The sequence below is a fragment of the Hyperoodon ampullatus genome (assembly GCF_949752795.1).
Source record: "Hyperoodon ampullatus genome assembly, chromosome: 5".
Taxonomy (NCBI): Eukaryota; Metazoa; Chordata; class Mammalia; order Artiodactyla; family Ziphiidae; genus Hyperoodon; species Hyperoodon ampullatus.
The window spans coordinates 127,440,924-127,455,785 of NC_136918.1; the positions used below are offsets into that span (position 1 = coordinate 127,440,924).

The 14,862-nt window shown below is 36.5% G+C and overlaps 1 protein-coding gene across 4 annotated transcripts in view; it reads left to right on the forward strand.

Annotated features, from left to right (window-relative positions):
- Positions 1-5,892: 5,892 nt before the first annotated feature.
- The window catches only part of GABPA (GA binding protein transcription factor subunit alpha), a gene marked incomplete at its 5' end in the record, with an annotated part of 31,797 nt that continues 22,827 nt past the window's right edge, over positions 5,893-14,862 (forward strand). For all 4 annotated transcript variants that reach the window (XM_079704268.1, XM_079704270.1, XM_079704269.1 and 1 more), the window contains 4 exons: positions 5,893-5,969; positions 8,055-8,199; positions 11,551-11,635; positions 13,716-13,961. In XM_079704268.1, the coding sequence (XP_079560394.1) occupies positions 5,893-5,969; positions 8,055-8,199; positions 11,551-11,635; positions 13,716-13,961 (553 nt within the window). The remainder of the gene's footprint in view (positions 5,970-8,054; positions 8,200-11,550; positions 11,636-13,715; positions 13,962-14,862) is intronic.

The following is a 14,862-nucleotide window of genomic DNA, read 5'->3' on the forward strand; positions in this document are numbered from 1 at the left end:
CCAGCTTTTATTTATGAAACTTCAAGTTTACAGGAAAATTGAAAAAATTATACAGTGAAATTATACAAGGAACACCTTCACCCCCAGGGTCACAAAGTGTTAACCATTCTCCACTCTTGCTTTCTTTCTCCATGTGTATACACACAGATATATGTGTGTTACTTTTTCTTAGCTATTTATCTTTAAAAAACAAAAACGTCTTTTAATTTACTCAGGATATTTAACAGTATTTTTTAGCTTGAGAAAATGTGCAGTTATCTGGCAGGTACTCTCAGGTTGCACTTGTATTTATGTATCCTTTATTTATTTATTGTCCTTTACTGGGAAAAATTGGCCTAAACTCTGTAAACTAATAATGTGTTCCAGTGAAGAATAATCCGCAAATTTATCTGTGGCTCTAAAAGAGAATGATAAACATAACTGTATTTTAAAGAATAGTAGCCTTGCCTGGAATTGTTAGTTAAATATAAATTTAGTTTGTGTTCATTTTGTGACGTGTTCTGAACCCAGGTTAGATTTAATCTAGGAGAAACCAGGGTGTCAAGGGGCACCTTTTCCTAGGGGGAAAGGCTCAAAGTAATTCTCTCTTCACCATTTTCTTACGTATTGATATAGAATCCTGGGGAATTGTTTCCAGAAAAAGAGCTAAGACCCACTCAAGCAGTGATGTCAAAGATTTGGACAGTTTCCCAAATCTCTCCATTGCTTCTTTAGCTTAAATTTAGAGAATTGAGAAAGAGGAAGATCAATTCAGGGACTGTAAGTAGCATGATTTTTTCCAAAAGTATATTGGATTCTTTTTTTTTTTTTTTTTTTTTTTTCATTATTTGGCACCTTCTAGAGACTGATCTGTGACTTTTTTGGAAGATTGCAGGGTAAATTTCTTAACAATCCTGTCTTAGTGCTTATACTAAGAGGTACCAAAGGTGTCCCTGCTGATAAGCCCTCAGGGCCATTTCTCAGCCTCTGGTTGTTACCAGAAAACTGGGTTCATCTCTTGGTGGGTGGCAAGACAAAAGACACAACCAAGCCAAAGATCAGAAGAAGAAAGGGTCTACTACTTGCAGCAAGGAGAATACCAGGATCTTCCCAAAGAGGTGTCCTGAGCAGCAAAATTGAAGACCTTTTAAGCTAAGGGTACTTCCATATTCATGAAGGGTCTTGGGTGGTGCATGCCTATTCATGAAGGGGCTTCAGCAGGAGAATTCAGCATAGAATTGGGGCAAAGGTTGACAGCATCCATGCTTTTAGTTGATTGAAGTCACAAGGGTCAGAAAAGGTCAACATTATAATCCCTTAGGTTACAGTTGATCTGGTGGTTGAGCGCTAGAGGGGGGTTTAAATTCTGAAAAACAGCTTAAGAAAGTGCTTCAGGCTAATCTTTACCATGGAAACAGAACTGGGAGTCTTTATAACTGATTTATTATCTTTGCTATTGTTACTCCTTAAGAGCATTATTACTGAGACCTGTTCAAGGGTAAGCATTGTGGCCAGGCTTAGATCCCCAAATGGCTTAGGCCAAAAATGGCTTCTCTTATGTCAAGAAAGCCATGCCTGGTCCTTCTTCTCTGGGTACCGCCTACCCTATCTGCTTACAGTTACTTCTTCTTAGGCTTTCTATTTTTCCAAAGTTCCTAGAAAATTCACTTGTTTTCTAATCTTTTTTTAAAAGTTGGTTATGGAAATGGGAGTGGATGTCCTTGTAGGCCCTGAAAATATAACATAAATGATCCTTTTAAGTGCTGTCCTGCTATAAACCTTATTCTGTTTCTTTTTTTTGTACAGTTTTTATGATTTTTGCGTGTATGTGTGTGTACATTATCTCCTTGTTTCTAACGGCTACTATAGTTCCATAGTGTGTGCTTCTTTCACATTTTCTTGTATCCGCAGTACTCTCTTACCATGGATACTTGTATTGGCTTCAGCTTTCAGCTATCTACAGCAAAGCTGCCCTTAACATCCTAGTATCAATCATTGTGAGAATGTCTCTGGAATGCTTATCTAAGGGCAAGATTGCTGGGTCATAGGTATAAGCACTTTATTTGAGCAAGTGCTGCTAGATTTTTCTCCAAAATAATCTTTGCCGTATATGCACAGTATAAAGTGAATAATTTGGATGTGAGCATTTCTTCATGTCCATAGCCATTTTGGTTTCTCTTTATGTGAGTTTCCTTTTTCTATGCTTTAGTGACTTTTCTAATTTGTCCTGACTTTTGGGGGGGTGTTAATCAACTTGCAGGAGTTCACTGTGTATTTCAATTATTAGTCCCTTGTCATGTGTAGATATTGGAAATATCTTTTTCTACTCTGTAGCCTGTCAGTTAGACATAACTCTTAATTTTTATGTAAGGAAATCTGTCAGTTTTTTTTCCTTATGGTTTATGTTTTTGAAATTTTATTTAAGAAATAAATCCTTTTCTATCATTAGACCACAAAAAAATTCCCACCATTTTCTTCTATTAGCTTCATAGTTTTACCTTTCACATTGAAGCCTTTTAGGCTTCTGAAGTCACTTATACAGTGTGTAATAGTTGTTATTAACATTCACTTATCCAACACATTTTAATAGAGTGCCTACAAAGGGAGAGGCACTGCTCAAAGTTCTTTGTATATATCTGTGAACAAATACCCCTTCCCATGTGAGCTTGTGTTGTCCTACAAGGATAGTCTCTATTGGGTCACCACCTCTTGCTTTGCTCTAGTGCTCAGGATGAATTCCACAGTTTTACACATAGTATCTGTTAAGAAATAGGCTTTATGGGGAAAGGGAAGACTTACGAGGCCAGGGTCAGCAAGAAAAGAAAACAAAAGCCCTTCATTCTTTCATCATCCCAACCAAAATCTGCTGGCGCCTAGGCATTCTGCTGGATGTGCATGATGTGTATCTATTTCAGTGGAGAGCCCCACCCTCTTATTATGCTTTCTTATTGTAGGGGAGCTGTGAGAGCAACCTTAATAATGTGGGGAAAGTCAGATCATTTTTGTACTAGGCAGTCTAGATTTGTATGCCAGCGATTTATAGTCTAAGTTGTCAGAAAACCAGCTCCCCAGCATTTGGAGATGTTTGGACCTGAGGAGAGTTACAATCCTTTTTAAAGTGGGAAAGAAGACTGTGTTAGTTTCCCAGAGCTACTGTAACAAATTACTACAAACTTAGTGGCTTGAAAACAATTTATTGTCATACGTTTCTTGAAGTCAGAAGTCTGAAATGGGTCTTTCTGGGCTAAAATCAGATGTTGGCAGAGTTGTGCTTCTTCTGGAGGCTCTAGGGGAGAATCTGTTTCCTTTTTCCAGGTTTTAGAGGCTGCCTGCGTTCCTTGGTTTGTGGCTCCTTTCTTTCATCGTCAAAGCCAGTCATAGCCAGCCAGTCAAGTCCTTCTCACTTTGAATCACTCTGGATCTCTTCAGATTCCCTCTTTCACTCTTAAGAATCCTTGTGATTTCCTTGGACTCACCTAGATAAGCCAGGATAATCTCTGTATTTTAAGGTCAGTTTATTAGTAAACTTAATTGCCCTTGGCCATGTGATTTAGCATAATCACAGGTTCTGGGTTGTTATTGTGCCTACCACAAAGGCCTTGGTCCCTTGAGAAGTTGGGACCTGAGGAAGCCCCTCCCACCTCCAGTAGCTAGGGGAAGTCCGTAGGCCAGGCAAACCAACTTAAGTTCCTGGGGTCACTTTTGGACAGTTTTGATTTTTGCACCCTGACAATGATCCAACAGAGAAAGACAATAAATGTAGTAATTATTAGTATGTTAGAGGATGAGTGCTGCGGACAAGAAGAAAGATGCAAGGACAAGTAAGGAGGCCAGTGTGGGAGAGGGAGTCAGAGCAGTAGTAGAATGGGGATGGGGAGTAGATCATGTAGGACCTTGTTGGCCATTGTGAAGTCTTTAGTTTTTTTTTACTGTTACTGGTATCAAAGGAGTGCTGTGATGTAACTTCACTTTTAAAAAGGATCACACTGGCAGTTGTATTAACTGAGAACAGACTGCAGGGGGGCAAGGGCACCAGCACAGGGACGTGTTAGGAAGAGGCTATTCCAGGTAAGAGATGGTGGTGGCTCTTGTTCTAGTGTATATTTGCAGTATAGAGCCTGTACTTCAGTTGATAGACCTAAAGCATGACATTATGGAGCCACAGGCAGTTTAGCCTCACTAACCTCTGGATAGTTTTCTTATGACGGTGGGGGTGGACTCAAAATAAGATTGTTCTGTGTAAAGCATTTGAATGTGGTGCCTGATATTCAGTAAATAATGGTTATTATTAATAGGAATGAATATTTGAATTCTTCATTTTGTCAAATCTTTAAAGTGGGAGCCTGGACTCCTTTGTAAACATTAAAATACCAAATTTAGAGGACCATTCCTTGCAAGTCAAAGAGTCGAAGGCACTTAGAAGTACTTTTTTAGATGTAGTAGTAAACTTAGAAAACTCTATTCTGGACTGAGAGTATATATGGAGTCCAGGGACAGATTCACTGACCTACAGTGAGGTCCTAACAGCCTGAAACTTACAACATTAACACCTTGGAAATGGCCATAAAGAAATACCAATATATGCAGCTATTTTATGCATTACTTAGCATTTTTTAAATTATAATGTTTTAGTATCAGGAGTACAAATGGTACAAAATGGCACATAATATATCAATGGTACAAAAATCAATGGAAGTTTAATGTAGCAGGTAATAATTTTACACGAGAGAATTAAAAACTGAAGTAATGGTTTGTTTAAAATATATAAAAACACATCTGAAAAACAATCATAAAAAATTCTAGTGTTGGGACTTCCTGGTGGTGTAGTGGTTAAGAATCCGCCTGCCAGTGCAGGGGACACAGGTTCGATCCTCGATCCCTGGTCCAGGAAGATCCCACATGCCGCGGAGCAACTAAGCCTGTGTGCCACAACTACTGAGCTCTAGAGCTTGCAAGCCACAACTACTGAGCCCACGTGCCACAACTACTGAAGCCTGCGCGCCTAGAGCCCGTGCTCCACAACAAGAGAAGCCACCGCAATGAGAAGCCCGCGCACCGCAACGAAGAGTAGCCCGCACGCTGCAACGAAGAGTAGCCCCCGCTCACAGCAACTAGAGAAAGCCGGCGCTCAGCAACAAAGACCCAACGCAGCCAAAAATAAATAAACAAAAAATTAAAAAAAAAAATTCTAGTGTGTAATCAGGGCAATAATGCAAATATCTATAATAATTTTGTTACTTTATTTTGCTGTTTGAGAATATTGTACTGGCATTGATAAGAAATGTAATTTGTAACACAAAGCTGGGATTAACTTTTAATTTATATTATTCTGTCAGTATAATGGTTTGCAATAACTCTGCTAATAAGGTACAGCTTTTAGCTGAACGATTGTAAATTGTTCATCTCCATGTTGTTTTTTGTTTGGCCACACCATGCAGCATGAGGGATCTTAGCTCCCTGACCAGGGATGGAACCCATGCCCTGTGCAGTGGAAGCACAGAGTCCAAACCACTGGACCGCCAGGAAATTTCCATGTTGATTTTTAAGCTGCAGGTTTAAATCTGTTATTAAGACTGAATTGCTGTAATATAGTTGACATGCCTTTACTTAATTTTGAAGTAACCTGAATTAATTTATTGACTGAGATTGGGCTGAAAACATCCCAGTAAATCCAAGGGAATGATAATGATGTCATGTCAGGCTAATAAACACCATTTAAACAAAAACTAGTTTATAAATATTACTTGTGGATTTTCTTTTATACGTGAAGATTACTTCCTCCTCTTCTGCTTATCCTCCGCTTTTATTTGAATTGGGTCTTTACTTCTTGTATACCGTGTCTGCTTAGGCAGATAATTTCAGAATGTCTTACATTTTAACTTTTGTAGGGTCAGCTTTTGAAATACTTCAATCATGACGAAACGAGAAGCAGAGGAGCTGATAGAAATCGAGATTGATGGAACCGAGAAGCCAGAGTGCACAGAAGAAAGGTTGGTAGTTTTTGAATTTACCACTTTTTATATTATCAACATGCCTAATTAAGAATCAAGCCAAGTTCTTTTGGGGGCCTTTTTTTTTTTTTCAACTCACCTCAGCATTTTGGGGGATAATGTATTGCCTTTTTCCTCAGACTTACTGGGTTTGTTGGTTTTGTAGCTGGGAGGAAAAGATAGTTTTATTATTTTTTTTTTTTTTGCTGTTCGCGGGCCTCTCACTGCCGTGGCCTCTCCCGTTGCGGAGCACAGGCTCCGGACGCGCAGGCTCAGCGGCCATGGCTCATGGACCCAGCTGCTCCGCGGCATGTGGGATCTTCCCGGACCGGGGCACGAACCCGTGTCCCCTGCGTTGGCAGGTGGACTCTCAACCACTGCGCCACCAGGGAAGCCCCCACAGTGTCTTATTTTTAAATAACCTAATCTAAGAAGCAGTACATATATCACTCTCCGTCCTTAGTCCTTTGGTCACACAGTCCAACCTTGGTACAATTCGGGAGGGAACTATAAAAAGGTGTGAATATTAGGAGGTAAGAATCATTTGGGCTGTCTTGGAGACTGACATGCACGTATTTATTTTTATATATACATACATACAAATGGTCCACAAAGTCTGAAGTTTTTACTGTTTGACCCCTTACAGAAAACCTTTGCTGATGTCTCATGTAAGAGATTGGTAGTTACTGTGGTTGATAGTTACTGTTGACCTGGAGAGTAGCTATGTAAAGGGAGCAGTTATAGCTAGCTGTCTAGTTGTAGCAGATTGCTATGCAGAAATTAGGTCCAGTGATGTGAGATCATCCACACTTTCTCAAGGGAAATTGGTAATCAGATTTTTTATATGTATCTCCCAAGGTTTAAATGGTGGCAACAGAATATTAAAAAATGTTTTAAATGTTGAGCTCATGTAAAATAGGTTTTTAAAAATCTGTGTTAAAGTGACATTTGACTCTTTTAAAGATTATTGTTATGAAAAAAAGAAAAATATAGCCCACTCTGCTATAGCTGAAGAATTAGTAAAAATACTCACTTAGCCAAAAGACCCAATTATTTGACCTTAACAAATAGTAATAATAAGAATATGTTTACTGTTATTTTAAAATAATCTTGGTTTTTTCAGTCATGACTGTTCTGTTTTATAAATTTTAAAAGTTTTAGGAATTTAGGCTGAATACATTCAGTGAATATCATGTGTATATTGCATTATAATTGGAATTTATGTGAAAATGGAACTTGACAAATTTTTAAATACATACTGCTTTTGACAACTGCAAATGAGATTTAAACCATATATAAATTAAACATGTCGTGAAACTTGATTGAATTCTAGGTTTATCAATTCAGCAAACTAATCAGTGCCTGTTTTCTGTTTGGCCTCAAATAAGGATTCACAAAAGATATGTAGAATTACTTACCAGAGATTTTACCCTCAAGGAACTTTGTAGAATTCAAAGTATGAAATAACAATGCAAAAGAGCCCTTAGAGAGTTTTAAAGGAAAATTATAATTTTTTAAGGTGGATCTAGACTGATTATAACCAGTAGTTTTCAGATTAGATTAAATGGAAAATATTTTTGATAACTTATATTTTCATGTCTTATAATTTACATTATTAAATTGTATTTATCTTGGGAAAAGAAATTGACTAGTAGAGATGGCATACAAGTTTTGAAGAGGCTTTTTTTATATTCCTTTCTGAGCCTAAAATTCTTCAAAATAACTTGGAAATATAATATAAATGCAAACATTTCCCCATAAATATTGTATATGCAATATTTGTATGTGTATACACACATGCATACATACGTATGTATATAATGAGGTGTATTTGCAAAGGTGCCTTAAATTTCAAGCTAACATTTCTCTGTGCGATGTGATTCAGTATTAAGCTTGGCAACACTAGCTGGTGATGAGCCTACCACTGTGACAGGTGTCTGTGCAGAAAGGAGTTTCAAAGGCCAGAAATGTGTTTTGGTGTTGAATTTTGTTTTCACCATATCATTGCATTAATATCCAGGGTAAGAATGTAATTGTTAACCATTATATTGTTTAACACTGGATCCTTTAAATTATATTCTTTAGCATTGTTGAACAAACCTACACTCCAGCTGAATGTGTAAGCCAGGCCATAGACATCAATGAGCCAATAGGCAATTTAAAGAAACTACTAGAACCAAGACTGCAGTGTTCTTTGGATGCTCATGAAATTTGCCTGCAAGATATCCAGGTATTATTTTTTTCTTTTTTTAGGTTTGTATTTCAGCATTTACGTCTGCGTTAGAAATGTTTTTTTGTTGGCCTTTTCTCTCTAGCTGTAGTCTTTTTCTCCATTTGACCTATATTATTATAAAATGTAAGCATTTAGAAGTAAAAATTCTTTCAGAAAAATTTCCTCCACTTAAAATTATTTTTAAAAGATTGGGTAATAAGTCAAACATTCTTTTTTTACTTTGACAAATATAAAATGAGAAGTTTAAATGCATTTTAATCAGGGCTCAAAACGTAGAGTAGTGAGAAACACATTGACCTTGGAAGCTGAAGAAGTGTGTCCTCACACCCTGTTTTTAACTAACTTTTAACTTCTTTGTGCATCAGTTTCCTCATCTTTTAGAGATAATTTGACCAAATGATTTTACATTCCCTTCCATCTTTATTTGCTCCAGCAGTAAATTTTGGATAAGGATTTAAATACCAATATATATGTATATTTCTTGGAAATTACTGCAATAGGATTTTACCTGTGGTAGTATTATAGTAACACATTGTGTTTGCAACATATTTATAGTCATGTTTTATGGTATTCTTTCAAGAAAAGGAGTATTTTTATAATATGTATCAAAGGTAGTTGCCTAGATAGGATTGCTCAAATAGTTTCTCCAGACCTTCCTTGAACATATGAATAAGTACTAGAGGTTTATTCTGTTTTTTAAGACTATTTTATACTAATGTATATTATGTCATCTTTTGGATTGTTGGGTTTGTTTTCTTCTTTACTCCTCCCCCTTCCTGCCTTATAATATAGCTATTCCATATATTATAGAACTTTTGCCTTAGATTTTTAAAAATTCAAATCATTATATGTCTATTTTTAGATCAGATTTTGATGTAGAATAAGTTGAAATTTTAATGAAACTTGTGAATTTTAGTTACCCTTTTAACTATTTTTTTCAGCAAGTCTAATAAATGTTGGCGGGGGAGGGAAGTTGTTCTTCTAAAGAGAATATAGGTGGCTCTAATATTATTCTAATTTTAGGATTTAAGGTTTCACTTCTCTCAACAGTGAGAGGGTAAATTAACATAATCTTTTTGGAAGGTAACTTGGCATTTAGTGTCTGTTAATGTTGAATGTAAAATATCTAGCAGTTTCTCCTCAAGGAATTGTGCTTAAAGAAATGCTCACCTCGGTGAGCAGAGGTGTATGTTGCATGGTTGTGCAGAAACTGAAAATATCTCAAATGATCCAAAAATAGGGAATTAGATAAATTCTACAGATTGGAATTCAAGGCAGCCATTAAAAAATGGTGAACTAGAGCTATATGGGCAGTTTAGATTGAATGAAAAAGTATTTGCAAAACATTTCTAAATTATCTCATTTATTCTTCACATCAGTGTTTGAAGTCAGGATATTCTTAATCATATTCTGCAGATGTAGCAACTGAGATTTAAAGAAAGTAAATAATTTGCCCAATGCATAGCTACAAAGTGATGCATTGGAATGTGAACTGAGGCCTGTGTGACTCTAAAACTCTTCACTTGTTTGAGGCTGACTTTTTAATAAAGTTTTATTGAATAATTCATTGTCACTGGACTTGACCTGTTTTTTTCTCGTATGTAAAATTAAGGGGAATCTGGACTCAGTCTCTTACTTGTCTTTTAGCTCTGATATTTGTTGCTGCTCTTATAATACCTGACCTAACCAAAACGAAGGTAACACCTGCAAAGTACCCAGCCTATCATAGGATCTCAATATATATTGGTAGAATAAACGGAAATATGCATAATTTATAGTACCATAGAATTCAGAGCTGGCCTTGCATCTAGGACATTTTGCATTTCTTCCTGTCCCCCTCCCCCTTCTCCTCCTCAAAAAGGATCTGAGGTTAGTAACTTCTGTTCTCCATGTCAATTAATGCAAATATACAGTTGGAGTCAGAATGCTCGCTGCTTGTGGTAATGCTTTTGTATTTTCAGATGAGTGCTGACTTCAGAGCTGATGAACAACAGTTGAGTTGCACTTCTCTAAGGGATATGACCTGAGATCAAATATCATGCTTGAGTTTTGTTGCGCCAGCTCTTAACTGAACTAGCTAGAGTGTCCAGTACCTGAGAGCCCTCTTCAGAGTTACACAGGCTTTAGCTTCTAGTAGATAATACCAGTGTCTACTGGAGAGGGGAGAAATCTTGCTATGAGGAGAATTTTTAACAAAATGTCAGGCAGAGACTATTGTATTAAGGAGTGAAGCTGCCATGTTTGACCTGTCCGAGTGTAGGGTTACAAAGTTTGTCTTGTCTCTGTTTAAGTTAGATGCATAGTCACTTAAGATTTTAGGCTTTATGTGTATGATGTTTTTAATATTAGAAAATATGTACCATGACTACAGTATTGGCTGAATTCTTGGGAATGAGAGTGGGAGGAGCTTTATACCTCCAGCTGTATGATATGCAGACACAGAGATACACATTATTCAAAATAATTATAACAGAAGCCTGTTTTTAAATGGGTAAATGGGTGACAAAATGTCTAGAAGTCAGAATTACTTTTTGCCATTTGTGTGAAATGTGTTCAGAAGCACTGATACTGACAGATACTGAAAGGATACAGAATTATGATTAAAGATATTCATAGCTTGGGCTTCCCTGGTGGCGCAGTGGTTGAGAGTCCGCCTGCCGATGCAGGGGACGCGGGTTCGTGCCCCGGTCCGGGAAGATCCCACATGCCGCGGAGCGGCTGGGGCCGTGAGCCATGACCACTGCCTGCACGTCAGGAGCCTGTGCTCTGCAATGGGAGAGGCCACAACAGTGAGAGGCCCGCGTACCGCAAAAAAAAAAAAAAAAAAAATATTCATAGCTAGGTCAAGTAGTAAGGTTGTAAGTCCTTTAACTTCATTAACTTTATGATCAGAAATTTAGAGTTAACCCTGATCTTAAATGTGTATCATTGGTTACAAGGGAGATATGGCAAGAATTATGTAAATAAATTTATATAAATTGTCCCCACTAATAAAACACCCTTGCTTATTCATGGCAGATAAATAGCATTATCTTCTACTTTAAATACCTTTACAGAAAAAATAGTTGCCTTTTGGCATTATTTAAAATTCTAAACTAGACTCCAGAGCTAGAGAAAACCACCACTTACAATAAATCCTGTCGTTTGTGTTGTCCTTAACTGCTACCACAGTGGTTAAGTTATTTTCAGTTTTGGCAAAGAATTAAATAATAGGACAACTTGAATAATTAAACGTGTTCTTATAACTTAATTAGTATGCCTCAGTAATTAAGTCCTGTTTGGCACATCCATTTATACTAAACAAGATGACTGAGCTAAAATAATCTTAATCATTTTATCCATGTTTAGCTGGATCCAGAACGAAGTTTATTTGACCAAGGAGTAAAGACAGACGGAACTGTACAGCTTAGTGTACAGGTAATTTCTTACCAAGGTAAGTTACTTTTAATGTTGTTATTTAAAAGTTTAGCTCATGTTTTTCTAATATGGGAACTCAGTTTTATAAGTTTTAGATGGTTATCTAAATTAGTTAATGTGATGTTATAGCCAAATATTCATGCTTTTGATTTAATTGTTTTATCTGTCAGGATGAAGCAGATAGTATAACACATTCTACCTACTTTAATCAGGAAAGGGTATATTACAGAGTAATAAATAACCGGATCACAGGGAGGGCTGAAAGACTAGATTCTAGTTGACTTTCTAAGAATGCCTCAGCCACGCTGTAGAGCTGGACTGCCAAGGAAGCTGCTGCTCTGCCGGGATCTGGAAAATGCCAAATCTGAAAGTCACAACTATAGCTGTCGACTTGGAACCATGCTGCCTTTTCAGTGATTCACATTAGCCAAAAATGTATACCGTGTGCTTGCTTGTCCCCTCTTAACTCATCTCCAAATAGAACGCTCATGGAAGTGATTCTAGAACCTAAATCACATCTGCAACCCTAGCTGCAAGGGCATGTATAGTCTGCAGTTTAGCACAGAGAGAGGAATTTGCAAAGGATGTGATGTGACCCAGTCAGCCATATTCATCACAGTATTTTACTAATCTGTGTAAATACACAAGTTGGAAAATTAGGTAACCATTTTTGGTGGGTTGAATTTTAGTTTTTTTAAATGTGGCTTTTGGGGATTTCTAACCAGAGTTTTAGACTAATTTTCATCTCTGAACATATTGTATTGCTTACAATTATGTTTCACAAACCAAAGTTTTCTTCACATTATGAAAATGGTAATTACCTACTTAATGATCCTTAATTTCCCCAGGATTTACTATTGTTGGGAATAGGAAAGAAAATCAGTCTTTGTTTTTTATCTTTAAAAGTTTAGTGACCTCTCAGTACAGGTGCGTTTAAGAAGAGTTGACTTGATGCAATTTGAATGGAGGATTAGGGGATAATTTTTAGGAAAAATCTTCTTCAAAAATTATAATTTTTTTCCTCATGTATATTTGAAAGAACTGACTTGTTTATACCACCTGATGAGTGCTAGCTGTATATTTTCTTGTAATAATGATTTTCCTGATTGAACTTCAGAATATTGAAATGGAGTTTTGTTTTTTCTTTCAAATACACTTTGATTAAATTTTTGATATAGATGGTAACTGAATCAGTGAGCAAACAGTAGCTGTTAAGTAGTATGATAGTTTTTTAGAGCTGTTATTTTAACATAAGTATCTGAGATTATTTCATAAAGGGCTAGTTTATTCTATTTTGAATATCTTAAGTATTTGGATTTTTCTTCATTCAATTGAAAATGAAAATCAGAATTTAATGATGTGAATTTAATGTAACAAACATAGTGTCTGTTCATTTTTAATACATGTACTTTGTCTTCTAAAAAGAAAAGGAGTCAGTAAATAATTTTTTCAGCTTCTCAGGATAAGTAGCTACTCATTTATACTCTCCATAGTGTAGTTTTAATTTTCTATTCCATTGTGGTACTTCTTTTCCTAATGTTTGTAGGTGGGGTGTGTGTGTGCTTGCGTGCATGCATGTGTGCATATATGCATGGTGGTGGTGGTATTCTTAAATTATTTTAGACTTACAGAAGAGGTGCAAGTATAGTAAAAGAATTCCTGGATATCCTTCACCCAGATTCCCCAAATGTTAACTTTTACTACATTTGCCTTATTCTCTCTCTCCCTCATCCCCACATTATTTTTTTGACCTGGCTAAGAATGAGATGTAGACATTATTCCTTCCTATCTCTAAATACGTTAGTGTGTTTTCCGAAAACAAGAAATTCTTTTGCATGACCACAGTTCAGTTATCAAAATGAGGAAATTAATATTGGTACAGTACTGTTATCTAATCTATCAAAGTTCTGTTGAATTGTTGTTTTTATCATTTAATAGAAATCTGTTTAAATTCTCTAGACATAATGCTAAAAATATTTAAAATGGAGCCTTGCTCTACCATTTGAGAACATATAAACTAAACTAAATTTTAATTTGTTAGAGACTTTCGTGTTTTCACTTAGATATACTTTTTTTTCTTTTTAATCACTGGTAAGGAATTGAACCAAAGCTAAACATCCTGGAAATTGTTAAACCTGCGGAAACAGTTGAAGTAGTTATTGATCCAGATGCCCACCATGCCGAAGCAGAAGCACATCTTGTTGAGGAAGCTCAAGTGATAACTCTTGATGGCACAAAACACATTACAACCATTTCAGATGAAACCTCAGAACAAGTGACGAGATGGGCTGCTGCTCTGGAAGGTTATAGGAAAGAGCAAGAACGTCTTGGGATACCCTATGGTAATAAAATACATAATAATTATGTTGGGTAGAACAATAAGAATTAAGCTTGACATGGAAGACATAATAATTATGTTAAGTAGAGTAATAAGTAGGCTTGACATGGAAGACAGTAGGGTGAGTAAATTATCTATCTTAAATGTAGAATTTTTAGGAAATATATTGATTTTCTTTGTTTTTGTTTTTGGTTTTTTTGGACTGTAACATATGATGGTGCTGAGAATACAAAGATACAAAGAAAAAATCTGCCCTTAGGGCATTCACAATGTAGTTGAAGAGAGAGAAGATAAATGAAAAAAGATAATTGCTATAAAGGTAACATGTTTTTAAGCTGTCAATAACTGGTATAAAGAAACATACTATTAGAATCTCAAAAGGATCATAGTGGTCTGGGGGAAAATTGGGAAAGAGTTTATTATAGACAAGGAAACTGCTAGACATTGCCGACAGGAAATGTTTGTGCAAAGCTGAGAAGTGTGAGTCGTGAGAAGATGCATTGGGTAAGGACTTATTCTGTAGCATTGTAGAACTGTTTTTGATTGATGGAAGTGACAGTTGAAAATGAATGTGGCAGTGGTATATGGCATAAGTTGGAGCAGGTAGTTGGGGTGTGACTAGGTGATAATATTTAGGTTAGCCTAGACCAGGTGATTTCTGTGGGAGCAGAAAGGAGGAGATGAATCAAAATAGTGATGGAACTGAGCAGTTGATTGATGGATTGTGTGAGGGTAGAGAGGGGAGATTCAAGTATTGATCTAACTTCTCAAGCTTGGGTGACTAGGCAATAATAATATAAGAATTGGTTACATCTTTATTACATATTTCCTGAGCCGGGCACCATGTTAAATTCTGGGCTTTCTGTAGTGCACAGGAAAGATAGTCCATGCCTTCTAAACCTTAG